Raw genomic sequence first — 13,103 nt, forward strand, 5'->3', positions numbered from 1 at the left:
AGTGTTGGGGAGGAGAGAAGTCTCAGATGTAAACGAAGGAGGCTTTATTTTTATTTTGGGAAATAAGTCTTGATCTCCATCCCCTGGCATCTCAGCAGCCTTGGCTCTGGTTTGAAGCTGGACAGATACAACCCCTGAATCTCGTGGCTGGTGTTGAGAAATGCTGCAGGTGCAGCTCTTGGATGCAGAGGGAACTTCTGGTGGCTAAACAGGAGATGAGGGATCCTGTGAGTCTGAATTAGAAGCTGGGTTTTGTTTGTATGATGGGTGCTCAGGGATTTGTAACACTGTCAACCCCATGTCTTCTGAAAGCACCTCTTGGGATCCCAGAAATCATGAGGCTGACTTTAAACCCTGTTTCCTACAAAAAAGTATAATTTTTCCTTGCTTTCAGCTATTTTAATACTTCAAAGTGCATGTGGAAACTTGTCTTTAAGCTTTTTCTTTTCCCTCAAGTATTTGATCAGTAGAGTGAAATGCCAAACAGGTCTAAGCAAACTGTTTAACCACAGTGTTGGTGTTTAAGGATCATCTGGACTGACATTTCTTGGGAATAATGGATTTTAGCTGCTGTGACTTGGGGCTGAGGGGTGGCAAGGTGCTCCTATAAAGGCCCTTCTAATACTGTGTCTGAGATGAAGTCTGAAAAGGAGCTTTTTGTTAAATAAAACTGGGTGTTTCTTGTTTGCATGATTCCAGGAGCTGGTGCATTTGGGGATGTACTAACCATACTGATTTTGCTGGTGAATATAATTGTACAAATTAAAAATTATTTTCTGAGATTCTGCATTATCTGAAGGTAAGCTCTGCCCTTTACCAGTCTGAGGCTTGTGCAAATCCAGGTCAGTGGCCAGAGGGGCATGTTGGGCTGGGTGTGAGTGACTGTGTGGCCAACACTCATTACATAATGTCAGGCTGTTTTTCCTGTGCTCAGCTTCTGCACAGGATATTACAAAAAGTCCCTTATTTACACAGCAGGATGAAAAAAGTTGGTGGATGTTGTCATAGCTCCAGTGAAAATAATTTTACCCCAAGGAGCCACTAATGTTGTAATTCTGGCCAAATAAGAGGCTTTGAGCAAGAGAAGAAAGGCAGTTGTGCATGTGGTTATTGCACACACAGAATCGGATCAGATCCCAAAGGATTCCTTGCAAGGCTTTCTGTCTCCTCCCTCCTGCAGTCCTTGCAGGAAAGAAACCCAGAGCCCAATGGAAAGTAGGAACATATAAAATAATATTTTTCAAGCTCCTGGATAGCTAGTGAGCAGCAGGAAGTCTCACAGGAACATATCCAAAGCAATCTTGGTCTGGGCAAACTTGTCATGTTGCAACTTGTATTCAGGTGAGACTTTATCCAGGTCCAGGGCTACACTTGCTCCTGGCATAACTCCTCAGATGCCTGGAACAGGTTCTGACTTGAAATTGTTGTGAGAATTGGAGACTCAATCTGCAAATGTGATGTGTGTCTGTATTGTTTTGGCACCTTGCAGGAAAACACACTCCCAGCTAAGGCCTGGGTCAGGGATGTCCCTTCCTGGGGACTGCAGTCCCCAAACTTGTGTGAGGATTGGTAATGCTGAGATTTCCAGTATTTCAACTTTAAAGGCATCGTTGCTACTGGGGGTTGACATGAGGCAGCAGAGCAATGTAACACCAGAACCTTTCTGAATGCTCTCTTGACTTGAATCTGAAGAACATGATTCATTGCATGTAGCTCCTAAGGCAGCAGAAGATTTAAAATTGGCCAAGAAAAAGTAATTTCTCACTTACACCTTATCTTGAACAATGAGAACTAGGAGAACATTGAGTTGGGGTAATTCTCCTGGTCCCCTGTTTGCCCTGGCTTGTCTGTGTGGAGTTGTAGATGGGTAGATGGTGTGCAGCTCAGAAAAACAAAAAGTTTGTGGAACAAATGGTGGATTTTTGATTGTTTTTTTTTGTTTTGGGTTTTTTGTTTGGGGTTTTTTTGGGTTTTTTTTGTGATGATTCATGATGCTGGCAGGCAGTTTTGGACATGTTTTTCCAGGTATGAGGGGGCTGTATTATAGAATAGCTGAACTCACCTGAGGTTCTGTGGCTTCTGCTTTTTGCTTGGTCTGAATTTTGTTGCCCTCTGCCATTGAGAATCTGAAGCCAGTTGTTCAGCCTGTGCCTCTGTTTTATCTTTTTTTTCTGGGCCCTGCCTGCTAATGTTAGCAAGACAGTATTGATCTCTTCAGAAGAACACATTAATTTTGCATTTGCCTATCAGACAGCTGTGCGTGGGTGGTGATAATCCCTGGTAGTCTTTGGACTCGCTTTTCAAATGTCAGTCTGTGCCATCAGTGCTACTGCACTGCTTAGAAACAGCTTTTTTAGGGACAACTTTCCTGTTCCTTTTCTGCACCAGTTCTAGGAATAGTATTGTGCAGCCTCAGTGGGGTCAGACTGAGATGATTTCCCCAGCTGTGGTGGGAGACCTCCCCTGTCTCTCAAGAATATTTTTCCTCCAGCCTCTCTAGTCAGAGTTGCTACTGCTCTTCTTGGAATACCCTTGACTGTCCTCTGCTGGAAGGGGAAAGGACCTGAAAGGTGCAGGGGGCAGCTTTGGTGCTGCTGCTGGGCTTTGGGTCTCAGCTGCACTCATGAAAAAAACAAGTAGTTTTTGTTTCTGGGGACATGTAAGCTGTTCCTTAAGGCTCCCTGGGAGTAGTGGACTGATGGCTTTGATGGGTTGCAGTAGGCTTGTGGCCTTTAGTTAGGACTTAAAGGGAGTTACTTTGCTGGTGAAATTTCTGGATCTGGTGAGCTCTCCTTGGCTGTGCCTGGTGCTGTCAGTAGGGCAAGGGGTACTAACCCAGCCGTTGTATGCTTTGGAGAGCCTCCTCTGGCTCTGCAGCTCCTGGCAACTGGGAGAACTCCAGATCTCAGACCTGGATCCCCTTTGAGGGTGGTGCATTGCTGCCTGGTTACCTGCTTCCATTGGGAAGTGCATTTCACCATCCATTGGGCAGCCTGGTCTTGTGGTCAGCCCTGCTCTTCCAAAAGTCCTTGGGTAACCCTGGGGAAACTCCTTCCTCTGTCTCTGTCCCACTCCCTCTCTGGTGAAACCCCTGCTGTCTGTCTTTTGGCCCTTAGATGGGAAAGTTTTAGTAAAAACATTCAGCTGTGGCTGTCAGGAAAGGAGTTGAACAGCTTCTGAAATACTTGTGCTCAGACCTTAGGAAAAGGAGGTACAAATTGTGGTCAGCACTGTGTAGGAGTAATTCTGCTTGAGGGGCACTGACACAGGCTTTGCACAGGGGATTTGTAGTCACAGGACACACGTTCTTGACTGGTTGCATATTTGAGGCAGAAAATAGTCTTACCACTTGCACACAAAGCTGATGTTTCCCATCATAACTCGATTTTTCAGTCATGTGTGGGCAAGGTTCCTCATTTTTGTCCTGAACAAATGTGCTCTAGAATCTTCCTTTCCCCATATGACTGAATAGAGACTTTCAAAAATAAACTTTTTGGAAATCTCAGCTTTAGCCATGCATTACTGAGCAGGAATGTCTGCAGCTTTAGGATGTGGTCTGCCCTCAGAGGGGATTTCTGGGGAAATGCTGGCTGTTAGGTTTTCTGCTGTTGGTTTGCAACTATAAGCATTTTTTTTTTCTTATTTCTGGTGCTGGCTGTTGCAGGTGGGAAGTTGCTCTTGGGAAAGCAAAAGCAGGTGTTCTCTTGGATGTAAGTGTGAGAGCAGTATGGTACCTGGGAAATGTTATGATTTATAAGTAGCCTGGATTTCACAGGCAAACATCATCTCAGATCAGTATGATCAGTCCTGTAGCTTTCTGTGTGCCAATTTTGCCTTCAGGGAATGGCTGTCCTTTTTAATGATTCATTAGTTTTATCAAACTGCATCCCAATGATACAGCTGGCTGGGATGGGGGAGGATGAGGATTGCATTGCTGCTGGGAGTGAGGGAAGACCAGAGTGCCAGGGAGGAGAGGTTGTGGGGCAGCTGTGCCCTGGTGTTTGAAGGCAGCTCAGCTGCACTCTGGGGGTTGGTTCAGTGTGACACTGTTGGAATGTGTGGCTTTATGGGGGAGCAGCTGAGCAGGACCTGCAGGGCTCACAGGTGATGCCCTTCATCCTTCAGGCTGCTTCCAGGGCTCCGGTCAGCAGAACTCTGCTCCACAGCAGACTGGGTGCCTGAGGAGCCCTAAGGCCCAAAGAGGAAGGTCCTCTTTGCCCACCAGCACAAAGACATGTGCCCACATTTCCCTCCCTTAATTTGCTGCCTGGGCTCCTCCCTCTGAAAACCTCCAGATCCTCTCCTTGTGCTGACTCCAACCCTGTTACCTCTCGGACATTTTACGCCCTCAGAACTAAAGGCTTGGGTTTTATTTTATTTTACTTTATTTTATTTTTATTTTCTTTGAAAGGTTCAAGTTTTTTTTTTAATGAATGTGTTTCCCCATTGTTTCCTTCCTGCATGTTGACCTCGTACCCACTGTAGGCATGACAGCTATTCTGATGTCAGCCGCCGGACTGCCCGTGCACCTCACCCGTGTGCCGCAAGCTGCCAGCACCCATAAGGCCACTAAAAAACACAGCTCAGTTAAGGAGGGGAGGAAAGTGTCCAAGAAAGGTAGTTCCTGCTCAAACTGTGATATTTGCTTCCATCTCCTTCTCTTTATCTCTCTGCACCCCTCTTTTCCTCTTGTCTCTCCCCCCCACCCTCTTGGCTCTTCTGGTTTGACTGATGATGTTCATCCCAGCGAGGGGAGAAGCAGGACATGCCTCCCCTGAACTGCAGCGTCTCTGGCAGCCTCTAAAGTAACATGGTGAAGTAGGTGTGGTCCTGTGGCACATCAGCTTGTTTCCACACAAAATTAAAGCTGGAACAGATCTGTGCTCTGCATGTCAAACTCCAGCAGCCTCCCCTGAGATGCTGTTACACCCTCCTGGGGCGTGTCCACATACCAGGACCTTCTGAGTTGTTGGTGGGATGAGTCTGAGAGCTGAGGGACCATTAAGAAGAACATCAAATCCATATGTGCTCTGCAGAGAAGATTTGCTTGTGAGCCATGCTTGTCATGATTGAGTCATGGGATGACAAGGATCTCCCAGACAAGCAGGCTCCTGAGTCATGTAGGGCTTCTGAGGTCAAATTGCAGAGGATTTGTTCTCTCTACCTCAGTCTGGGGTGGGAGTGCAGTGGGGTACTCTCAGGTGGATGTGCACTGGCAGAAAGGGATGGATTACCTCAGCTCTCTTGCTGAGTGGAGCCCTCTCCAGGGTAGGAGGGGGCTTTCATTTCTCCTCTTCATCTCTCAATGGCACCCCTCACCTTCACAGAGCCTGTGGCTCCTAGCTGAGAGCCTGGATCCCGTCCATGCGCCTGGGACTCTGCAGGGGTAGGTGTGAATCCAGCCTGGTGTAGCTGTAGAGGTTGTTTGCTGGCCTTGGCACAGGGGTGTCAACCACCACCTCACCTACAGCATGTCCCCCTTTGGATAAGCCAGGTGGAGACTGGAGGTGTAACACAGATCTGTACATTTAAGAAAGGAAGGGGCACAGAGGTGGAGAGGAAGAGGCATCTGCCTATCTAGAGAGTTTTTTTGTACCTTTTTCTCTCTTTGGAGTCCATGAGGTCCAAAGCTGTCTGAAGGAGGCAGGAAGGAAAATAGAAATGAAATGAGAAGGGAGGTATTTTGTGGAAATGCATTATGGAGAGAGCTGTGAGAAGGAGTGAGAAAGCAAATGTGGAGTAGGATGTGTGATCGAGGGGGAGGAGAGAGCAGGGGCGGCAGGAAGAACAGCGAAGAAGCAGCGAAGAACGGGAGGAGCAAAGGAAAATGGGAGCTGGAGGAGAAGAGCTGAGCAGAGGTGGGTGCAGAGGGGCTGGATGAGGATCCTGCTCCATGGAGCCAGCTGGCAGTGTGGTGGGGTTGTGTGGCTCCTGGTGCTTCACTCCTGGCATGGGCAGCATGCAGGGGCAGGAATGGGGGCTGGGTGGTGGGGATGCCCTGGAAAGTGCCAAAAGGGAGCTGTGGTGAGGCCAGGCCCTCCCACAGAGGCACTGGCTTGCTCCAGTTGCTGGAGGAGCCCAAAACAAGGAGGGCCAGGCCTGCACTGATGTTGGTCACTGCTGCTGCCTAGTGGCATGAAACAGCTGTATTTAGGTCACGGGGTGGCCACAGACACAGCCTGGCTGGCTGCTGCCTTCTCCTCTGTGGGGTCTGTTGCTCCAGGTGCTGTCTGCTCCCAGCATCCACCCTCCCTGGCACTGTGTGAGCAGCCAGCGTGCTGTGAGGGTGGGATGTTAACAGGAGGATGTGTCTTGTGACTTCTGAGCTAGGTGGGGAGAGCAGCAATGCAGGGCATGGGAAGGGGAGTGGGAAGGGTGGGACACAGGCTGGGAGGTGAGAGCAGCACACACTGCATTGGATGTCCAGTGGCTGTATCTGTGCATCCCATCAGCATCACTTCTGCAGTTCCTCAGCCCCAGGGCAGGCTGTCACCTCCCTGCCAGCTCTGCAATGCCACCTGCTGGGGCTGGGACATGTCTGGAGGAGCAGAGAGGCCGCACCAGCAGGAGAGATGGAATGGGAAAGGAGCATCAAACATCTCCTCCTCCCATCCAGCACGGCAGGATTTTTCCCAGCTGTCCTCATCTTGCCCAGGATGTGCTGCAGAGGAAACTTACAGATCAGCCCTTTCCCATGCTGGCCCATGAGAAGGGGAGCCTTACAGTGGTTTAGGTTGTTAAAATCCCCTTTCTTATTTTAAAAAGCAGGATTCCTGTTGGTGGGGGCTGGGATGCCAGTCCTGTGGAGTGCCTCACTTCTGAGATGCAGAATGTGTTCAGTCTGTTCTAGGAACAAGCTGTTTGTCCAACACCCCTCAGGGCTTAGGAGCATTATTCTGCAGTGCAGGTACTGAGCCTGACTTTTGGCCAGACTGTTGTTCTCTTTCCTTCACAGACCCTGGTGCTGCCAACAGACAGAGATGGGCTCGTTTTATGCCCTGAATTTCTGCATTGTGTGTTCTTGGCCACTTCCTGTTAGGATTTTCAATCATGGAGAGCTCAAACAAGAGCTCTGCATCCAGGACTAGACCCGGCACTGCACTGACCACAACCAGCTGCTGGTGGGTGCAGTGTGCCCCTGCTGTTAGGATTTTCAATCATGGAGAGCTCAAACAAGAGCTCTGCATCCAGGACTAGACCCAGCACTGCACTGACCACAACCAGTGAGCCCCTTCTCCCTCCCTGCTGCTGCCAGCCCTGGTCCCACATGGGAGAGGCAGCGCTGGTGGAATTGCAGCTGGCTCGATGAATAGCTGGGGTGTGTTAAACAGAGGCGCTAATTAGTCAGGACTTGTTAGCGTTGCTGCTGCTCTGGCAGGGATGTCTCTGGCACAGCTGGGTGCTGCAGGGCTTGGGGAAGCCGTAGTCTCTGGGCAGGCTCTGCTCTCCATGCTGGCACAGGGCCTGGCAGCCTCTGCCATCCCCGTGGGTCGGTGCTGCCTCGGGATGCTGCAGCCGCTCGCTGCCCCGTGCCAGCACCGCTGGCACCTGACTGCTGTCTGGGAGGCAGGAAGGCAAATGGCTTGTCCTGCTCTCTCCAAGTGCTGCTTGTGCATGCTGCTGGCCACACAGGGCTCCCCAGCCTTTCCAAGGAACTCCAGGGGCTGCTTGGCTCTGCTGTGTCACCTGTTACCCACTTCCCCCTGGATAGGAGGTTTCCCTGCACATCCATCCTCTCTGGGATGGGCCATCACTGCAGGTGCTGCAGTGAGGAAGGAGAGGAGCATGCTCGTGCTTCCTTGGCATCCACCTGCAGCTGGATGTACAGACTGTGCCAGTGCCTGTGGGATGGGTGGGACTGGGGAGCCCCTCAGAGCTGGGAGATGTTGTTGTTCCTGTTGGGAAACATCTGCTGGAGGAGACAGGCTGCAGGAACAGGGATGCTCTGACCAGAGCAGCCTGGTCACTGGATTATCCTGCTGAAATGCTGAATATGGAGAAATCTATAGACACAGCCTTTACAAGTCCAGGGAGCAGAGGTGATGGGAGCTGTGTGACTGTCCATGACAATAACTAGGAATAACCAGTGTCTGGCCTGCAGAGGGTATAAAAAAAGTCTGCTGGAAACCATATGGCTCGTTTTGGGCTACAGAAGGAGACATTACTGGTGCAAGCATTTGGTTGCCGTGCAAGGATTCAAAACACATCTGTTAAATGTTGCCCATGGAAAGCCCTTGCTGCAGCAAGCAGCTTATTATCTGCAGGGAGGAAGGGGAAGCATTAAAAACAATTTGATATTCCTCTCTTTGTAAATGAAAGAATGGTAAACATTCTTTGGCATCCTGGATGAATCTGTAGCACAGCTCTGGGCCAGCTGGAGATAAACGGCACCGGTCGATTCTTCCAGTCCATTTTCAATCCACTATTGAATCCACAAAACTCTGGGGACTGACCAGGCTTTGATGATCCCAGGGGATGGCTAGAACAAAGGTTTGGAGGTAAACACTTTTATGGAATAAACAGCCCTGTAAGGAAGTGATTCACATGCTGGAGCATACGTGGCTCGTGCCATGGTCCCAGCTGCCTCCTGGCTCCCCCTGTGCTGCTGGGATGTGGCCAGCCAGACGTGCTGGGCTGCCCAAGGAAAGCCATGTGGGCTTTGCTACCCTGCCTGAAAAAGAGCTCTCAGCATCAAAAGTCTCTTCTTTGGGACTGGACTTTGAAATCCTTGCAGCTGGGGATGGATTTTTCTAAAGTGTCAGGGCTGCCCAGCCCTTTCTCTCTCCAGGCAGCTTTGGTGGCTCTGAATGCAGTAGAGCATTGTCACAGCAAAGTGACAGGGACAGATTGCAGATGCCACAGTGCAAATCCATCAGGCATGGGTTTCCTCAGGGTAGCTGAGGGCTGCATTGCCTTCTGCCTGTTTGGTTCCCCAGCTCCATCCTAATGCCAGCTGGTGAAGTGGTGTAATACCTAAAATCCCAAGGACTTCCCTGTTACCCAGCTCTGCACCAGAACTTCTGTCTCCTTTCATTTTTCATTTCATTTGAATGAGCCTAGCCAGTTCTTGGGTGAGTTCTTTGTTCCTTGGAGCTGCTCCAGAGAAGAAAAGTCACAAGGCATTCTGTGGAAGGAGCATCCTCCACCACCCTGAACGAGCTGAACTGCTCTAAAGCTGCTCAGATCTGCTGTGCAGGTGGGAGCAGGTGAGCTGGGGCTTTCAGCCAAGTGCTGGGCAGGTGTTGCTGCTGGTGTAACACCCCCTCCCTGCTCCCTTCCCTTGCTGTCTTCACCTTGGCTGTGCATCTTCCTCCAGCCCAAAGCCAGAGGAGACAAGAAGGTCACTTCAGAAAGAGCCACCTGGAAAATGCAGGTTGGGTGGAGAAGGACTTGGTGGTCTGTCTGTCTGTCAGGCAGCACAGGATCCACAGGGATGAGAACACAGTGATCATCATGGAAGTGGATGGCCTTAGGGGGGACAGTAGCTAGTCCTGCTCACAGTGTTCTTCCTAAAACCTGTGAAGCAGAAGAAACTGAGTCCCCTACCCATCTCCTGTAGGACCATGAAGGTCTCCAGAGGCTGATTCCAAGTGCCACTGTGTGTTTGCCAGCCTGGAGTACAGACATAACAGAACACTCACCTGGGGGGTTTCAGGCACAGTGAGCTGGGACAGCCCAGACTGATCCCATCCCCTTCAGACTCATTCCTCCTCTTGATCCTCTGCATGCAAGCAAGGTCCCAGCAGAGAATTGGTTGAATTTCTTTTGGAAAAGACAAGACAAGGAGCCACGTTCCCTGTGAGATGTGCTGATGAGGCCTTGAAGCAGCTCCTGGCACTGCTGAGCCCTTGGCCTCAAAGGTGGAAGCCTGAGGCTTGCCCAGGCTCCTCCCTGTTTCCTGCTCTTGGGACAGTTCTTGGAAATGCTTTTCCAGGGGATTTTGGCCCCTGAAGAGCAAAACACCTGCTTCTGTGTTGTTCTTTGGCTTAATGCTTAATCCTGCTGCCACCAGTCTGGCTTGGGATCTCCAGAGATTGGTCCTCACAGCCCTGCTCTGCCTGAGATATCAGGCCTGACATCCCTCCTGCCCAGCACTGGCACTTGGAGTGAATGTCCCTTCACCTCCTGAGCTCCTCTTCTTGCTCTTGTGTGCTCAGCCATCCCTTCCTCCTGCTACTGCTGCCAGAAATCACAGGTTTCAGGATGGCCAGGAATCCCCTTCTGAAAATAACTCATCTTAATGACTGTGTTTTTATTTAAGAGAGTCCAGCCCACAGTTCCTCAGTCTTAGCTAAAGGATGTTGGTGTTCTGCCTTGCTCTCTTCCATGGTTTTCTAGGGAATGAGGGACTTCTACCTGCTAGAGGATCTGTGCCATGCAGGCCTTTGCCTGTTCAACACCACTTGTGGCATGGGAGCAGTCCTTCCTTTCTGCTTCATGTTTCTCTCCATGAAAAGTGGTTATCCAAAAAATAGCACCCCCTCCTTCCTGCTTGTGACACACAGGGCTCTTTGGACTGGAATAAAAGCTTCAGAGGCTGCCTCTTGATGTGCAGCTTTTTGAACCACAGAGCCAATGCTTGTGAACCCTCTGTCTTCGCTGAGAGCCCCAGAGTGGATGGGGAGCTGAAGATGGGATGTGCAGCTACAGCTGCAGCTCTGATCCCTGGCTGCTCCACATGGTGATGCTCTGTGTCCTCCTGGGAATGTGGAGTTGGGAGCAGCAGTACTCTCCATGCTAAAGCATCCACCTGGACAGTGTGGAGATTGGAGAAGGAAGAGCTGCACCTTGGCCAGCCTGTTTGGTACAGCACTGCTTTCTCCTGGTGTCCCCAGAAGTGGATTCAGGAAGGAAGGATGAGGTTCCCCCAAGCCAAGTGTCTGATCTCTCTTTGCCTCCTGCCAGGTGGAGTTGTAACATCACTTGTGCAAATGTTTCCTTTCCCAGGCTGGTGGAGAAGCCTGGCAGCTTCTGTGGCAGGCCTGATGCCTGGTGAGGAGCTCCTCTCCTCCCACCCAGGGCCAGGTGCCTTGCAGAGGCATGGGATGTTCCCTGGCTTAAGCCAAGCCTTGCTAGGCCGCTCCAGGAGGATGGGCTGGGAGTTGAGGTGACACTGGATGCACTCAGTGGTCATTTGCTCTTGGTGTTGGGTGATATTTGTTGCTTCATCCCACAGTGCCTCCAGGGACCAGGCTGCTGGGGCTGGTGGGCTGCTCAGGTGTCTGTGCCTGGGTGGATGGGACAGGGATTGTATTTGGGAAGATGCAAAGATACTGTCTCATGCTGCAAATAGGGTTCATGTTCAAAGCTGGTTTATTTTATACACCTGGTGATTTGTACTGCGTCTTGCCAGGTATGAGTGTGTGGAAGCTCAGGACCAAGGCCACTGTTTCATGTTAAGGATGTGGAGCTCATTGTGCTGTGTTCAGAACTGGGCCTGAAGCTCAGAGTGTTGCTGGGTTTCCTTGCTGGGCACAGCTGGGGTGGTGTGGGAATGCCTTTTTTTCTCCTTTGACAATAGAGACCATGTGATCCTCTATCCCATCAAGGCTGCTGACTTTGATCCCAGCTGGCTTCTGGGGGGCACAGAGTCCAGCTGGAATGTGCCTGGTGTCACTTGGGGTGTGTGAGGAGAGCACACCAGCTGCAGACCTGTGGCACTCACAGCCCTAGTGGGAGCCATGGCTGAAAGCAAAGCCTTTGCTGGGCTTGTAGGGATGTGTTGGAGTGTTCTCTTCTCCCCCTCTAACCCCGACCTTCCTCCTTGGCATCCTGGCCAGTGACCTGCTTGTCTGCCTTCTCTCTAGCTCGCCCCACATGTGCCCATCACAGCACAGAGTGTCTGACTTCTCTGTCTCCTCTCTCCTTGTGCAGCCACATCAACAGAGCCAGAATCAGTGGTGAAGAAATACCTGGAAGAGCTGAAGGGAGCTCCTGCTGATGAGGTAAGGGGACAGTGAAGCACCTCCAGCTTGCCAGTTCACTGGGGTGCCAAGGAAACCACAGCAGTGCCCAAAGGCCATCCCTCCTTGTGTGTCTGGTGTGGTACATGGTGCTGCTTGCAGTGGCACTGTTGATGTGAGGTGGAGAGTCCTCAGCACTGCCCAAAATTCATGAGTGACAACAGATGACTTGTCCTCACCAGAGGACTGTGATGAAGGCACAGTGTGGTTGAGTAGCTCATCCTGACAGTGCCTCCCTATGTTACAACAGATGACTTGTCCTCACCAGAGGACTGTGATGAAGGCACAGTGTGGGTTGAATTGCTCATCCTGACCGTGCCTCCCCATGTCCTTTGGAGGAAGGAGTTTGGTTTTGGTCTCAGAGCTAGGAGGTCAAAACTAGAGATCAACCCCTGCATTGGAGCTCCTTTGCAGAGAAGCAGGCTGTAACCATACTCTCCTCTGTGACTGATGACAGCTCTCCACCTCCTGGACAATGCAGGAAGTGGAGTGGAGTGATACCAGCCAGATAAGGAAACCTGTCTCTGTGTCCTTAAATCTCAATTAAAGCTGAAGGCAAACCTTCCTGAAGTATCTCCTTGATGGCTTCCTTGATGTGTCAGTCCTCAGGAGCAGCCTGTGCTCACACCACGTGGTGGTTTCTCCTCTAGGACTGCATGATCTGCATGGAGAAGCTGTCCTCCCCCTCGGGCTACAGCGACTCGTGCCAGTCCAGCACCATCAGGCCAGAGGCAGTCGGTCGCCTGAGAAACTGCCAGCACTCCTTCCACATGCTCTGCATGCTGGCCATGTACTCCAATGGCAACAAGGTACTGAGCTGGCCCATCCTCACCCTGTGTGCAGGTGGCTGGGCTGTGCAGCTCTGATGTGGCTTCTGTCCCCTGGCAGGATGGCAGTTTGCAGTGTCCCTCCTGTAAAACCATCTACGGAGAGAAAACCGGTACCCAACCCAAAGGGAAGATGGAGATCTCCACTTTCCCCCAGTCCCTCCCAGGACACAAGGACTGTGGGACAATCAGGATTGTGTATCACATCAGCAGGGGCATCCAGGTGAGTGCCCAGTGTGCTGGCACACAGCACAAGCTGGGAGAGCCTCCCAGAAAAGTCCTGGGATCCAGTGCAGCACCTGCTGGCAGCCCT

At 51.0% G+C, this 13,103-nt stretch overlaps 1 protein-coding gene across 2 annotated transcripts in view; it reads left to right on the plus strand.

Moving 5' to 3' along the window:
• Nucleotides 1-13,103, plus strand: part of DTX2 (deltex E3 ubiquitin ligase 2) — a 34,839-nt gene that overhangs the window by 20,325 nt on the left and 1,411 nt on the right. The window contains exons 5-8 of one of the 2 annotated variants that reach the window (XM_041482700.1): nucleotides 4,486-4,617; nucleotides 11,875-11,945; nucleotides 12,614-12,772; nucleotides 12,852-13,013. In XM_041482700.1, the coding sequence (XP_041338634.1) occupies nucleotides 4,486-4,617; nucleotides 11,875-11,945; nucleotides 12,614-12,772; nucleotides 12,852-13,013 (524 nt within the window). The remainder of the gene's footprint in view (nucleotides 1-4,485; nucleotides 4,618-11,874; nucleotides 11,946-12,613; nucleotides 12,773-12,851; nucleotides 13,014-13,103) is intronic. The other variant, XM_041482701.1, reaches the window with a different exon arrangement.

Source organism: Pyrgilauda ruficollis, unplaced genomic scaffold (genome assembly GCF_017590135.1).
Source record: "Pyrgilauda ruficollis isolate IOZ18807 unplaced genomic scaffold, ASM1759013v1 scaffold59, whole genome shotgun sequence".
NCBI lineage: Eukaryota > Metazoa > Chordata > Aves > Passeriformes > Passeridae > Pyrgilauda > Pyrgilauda ruficollis.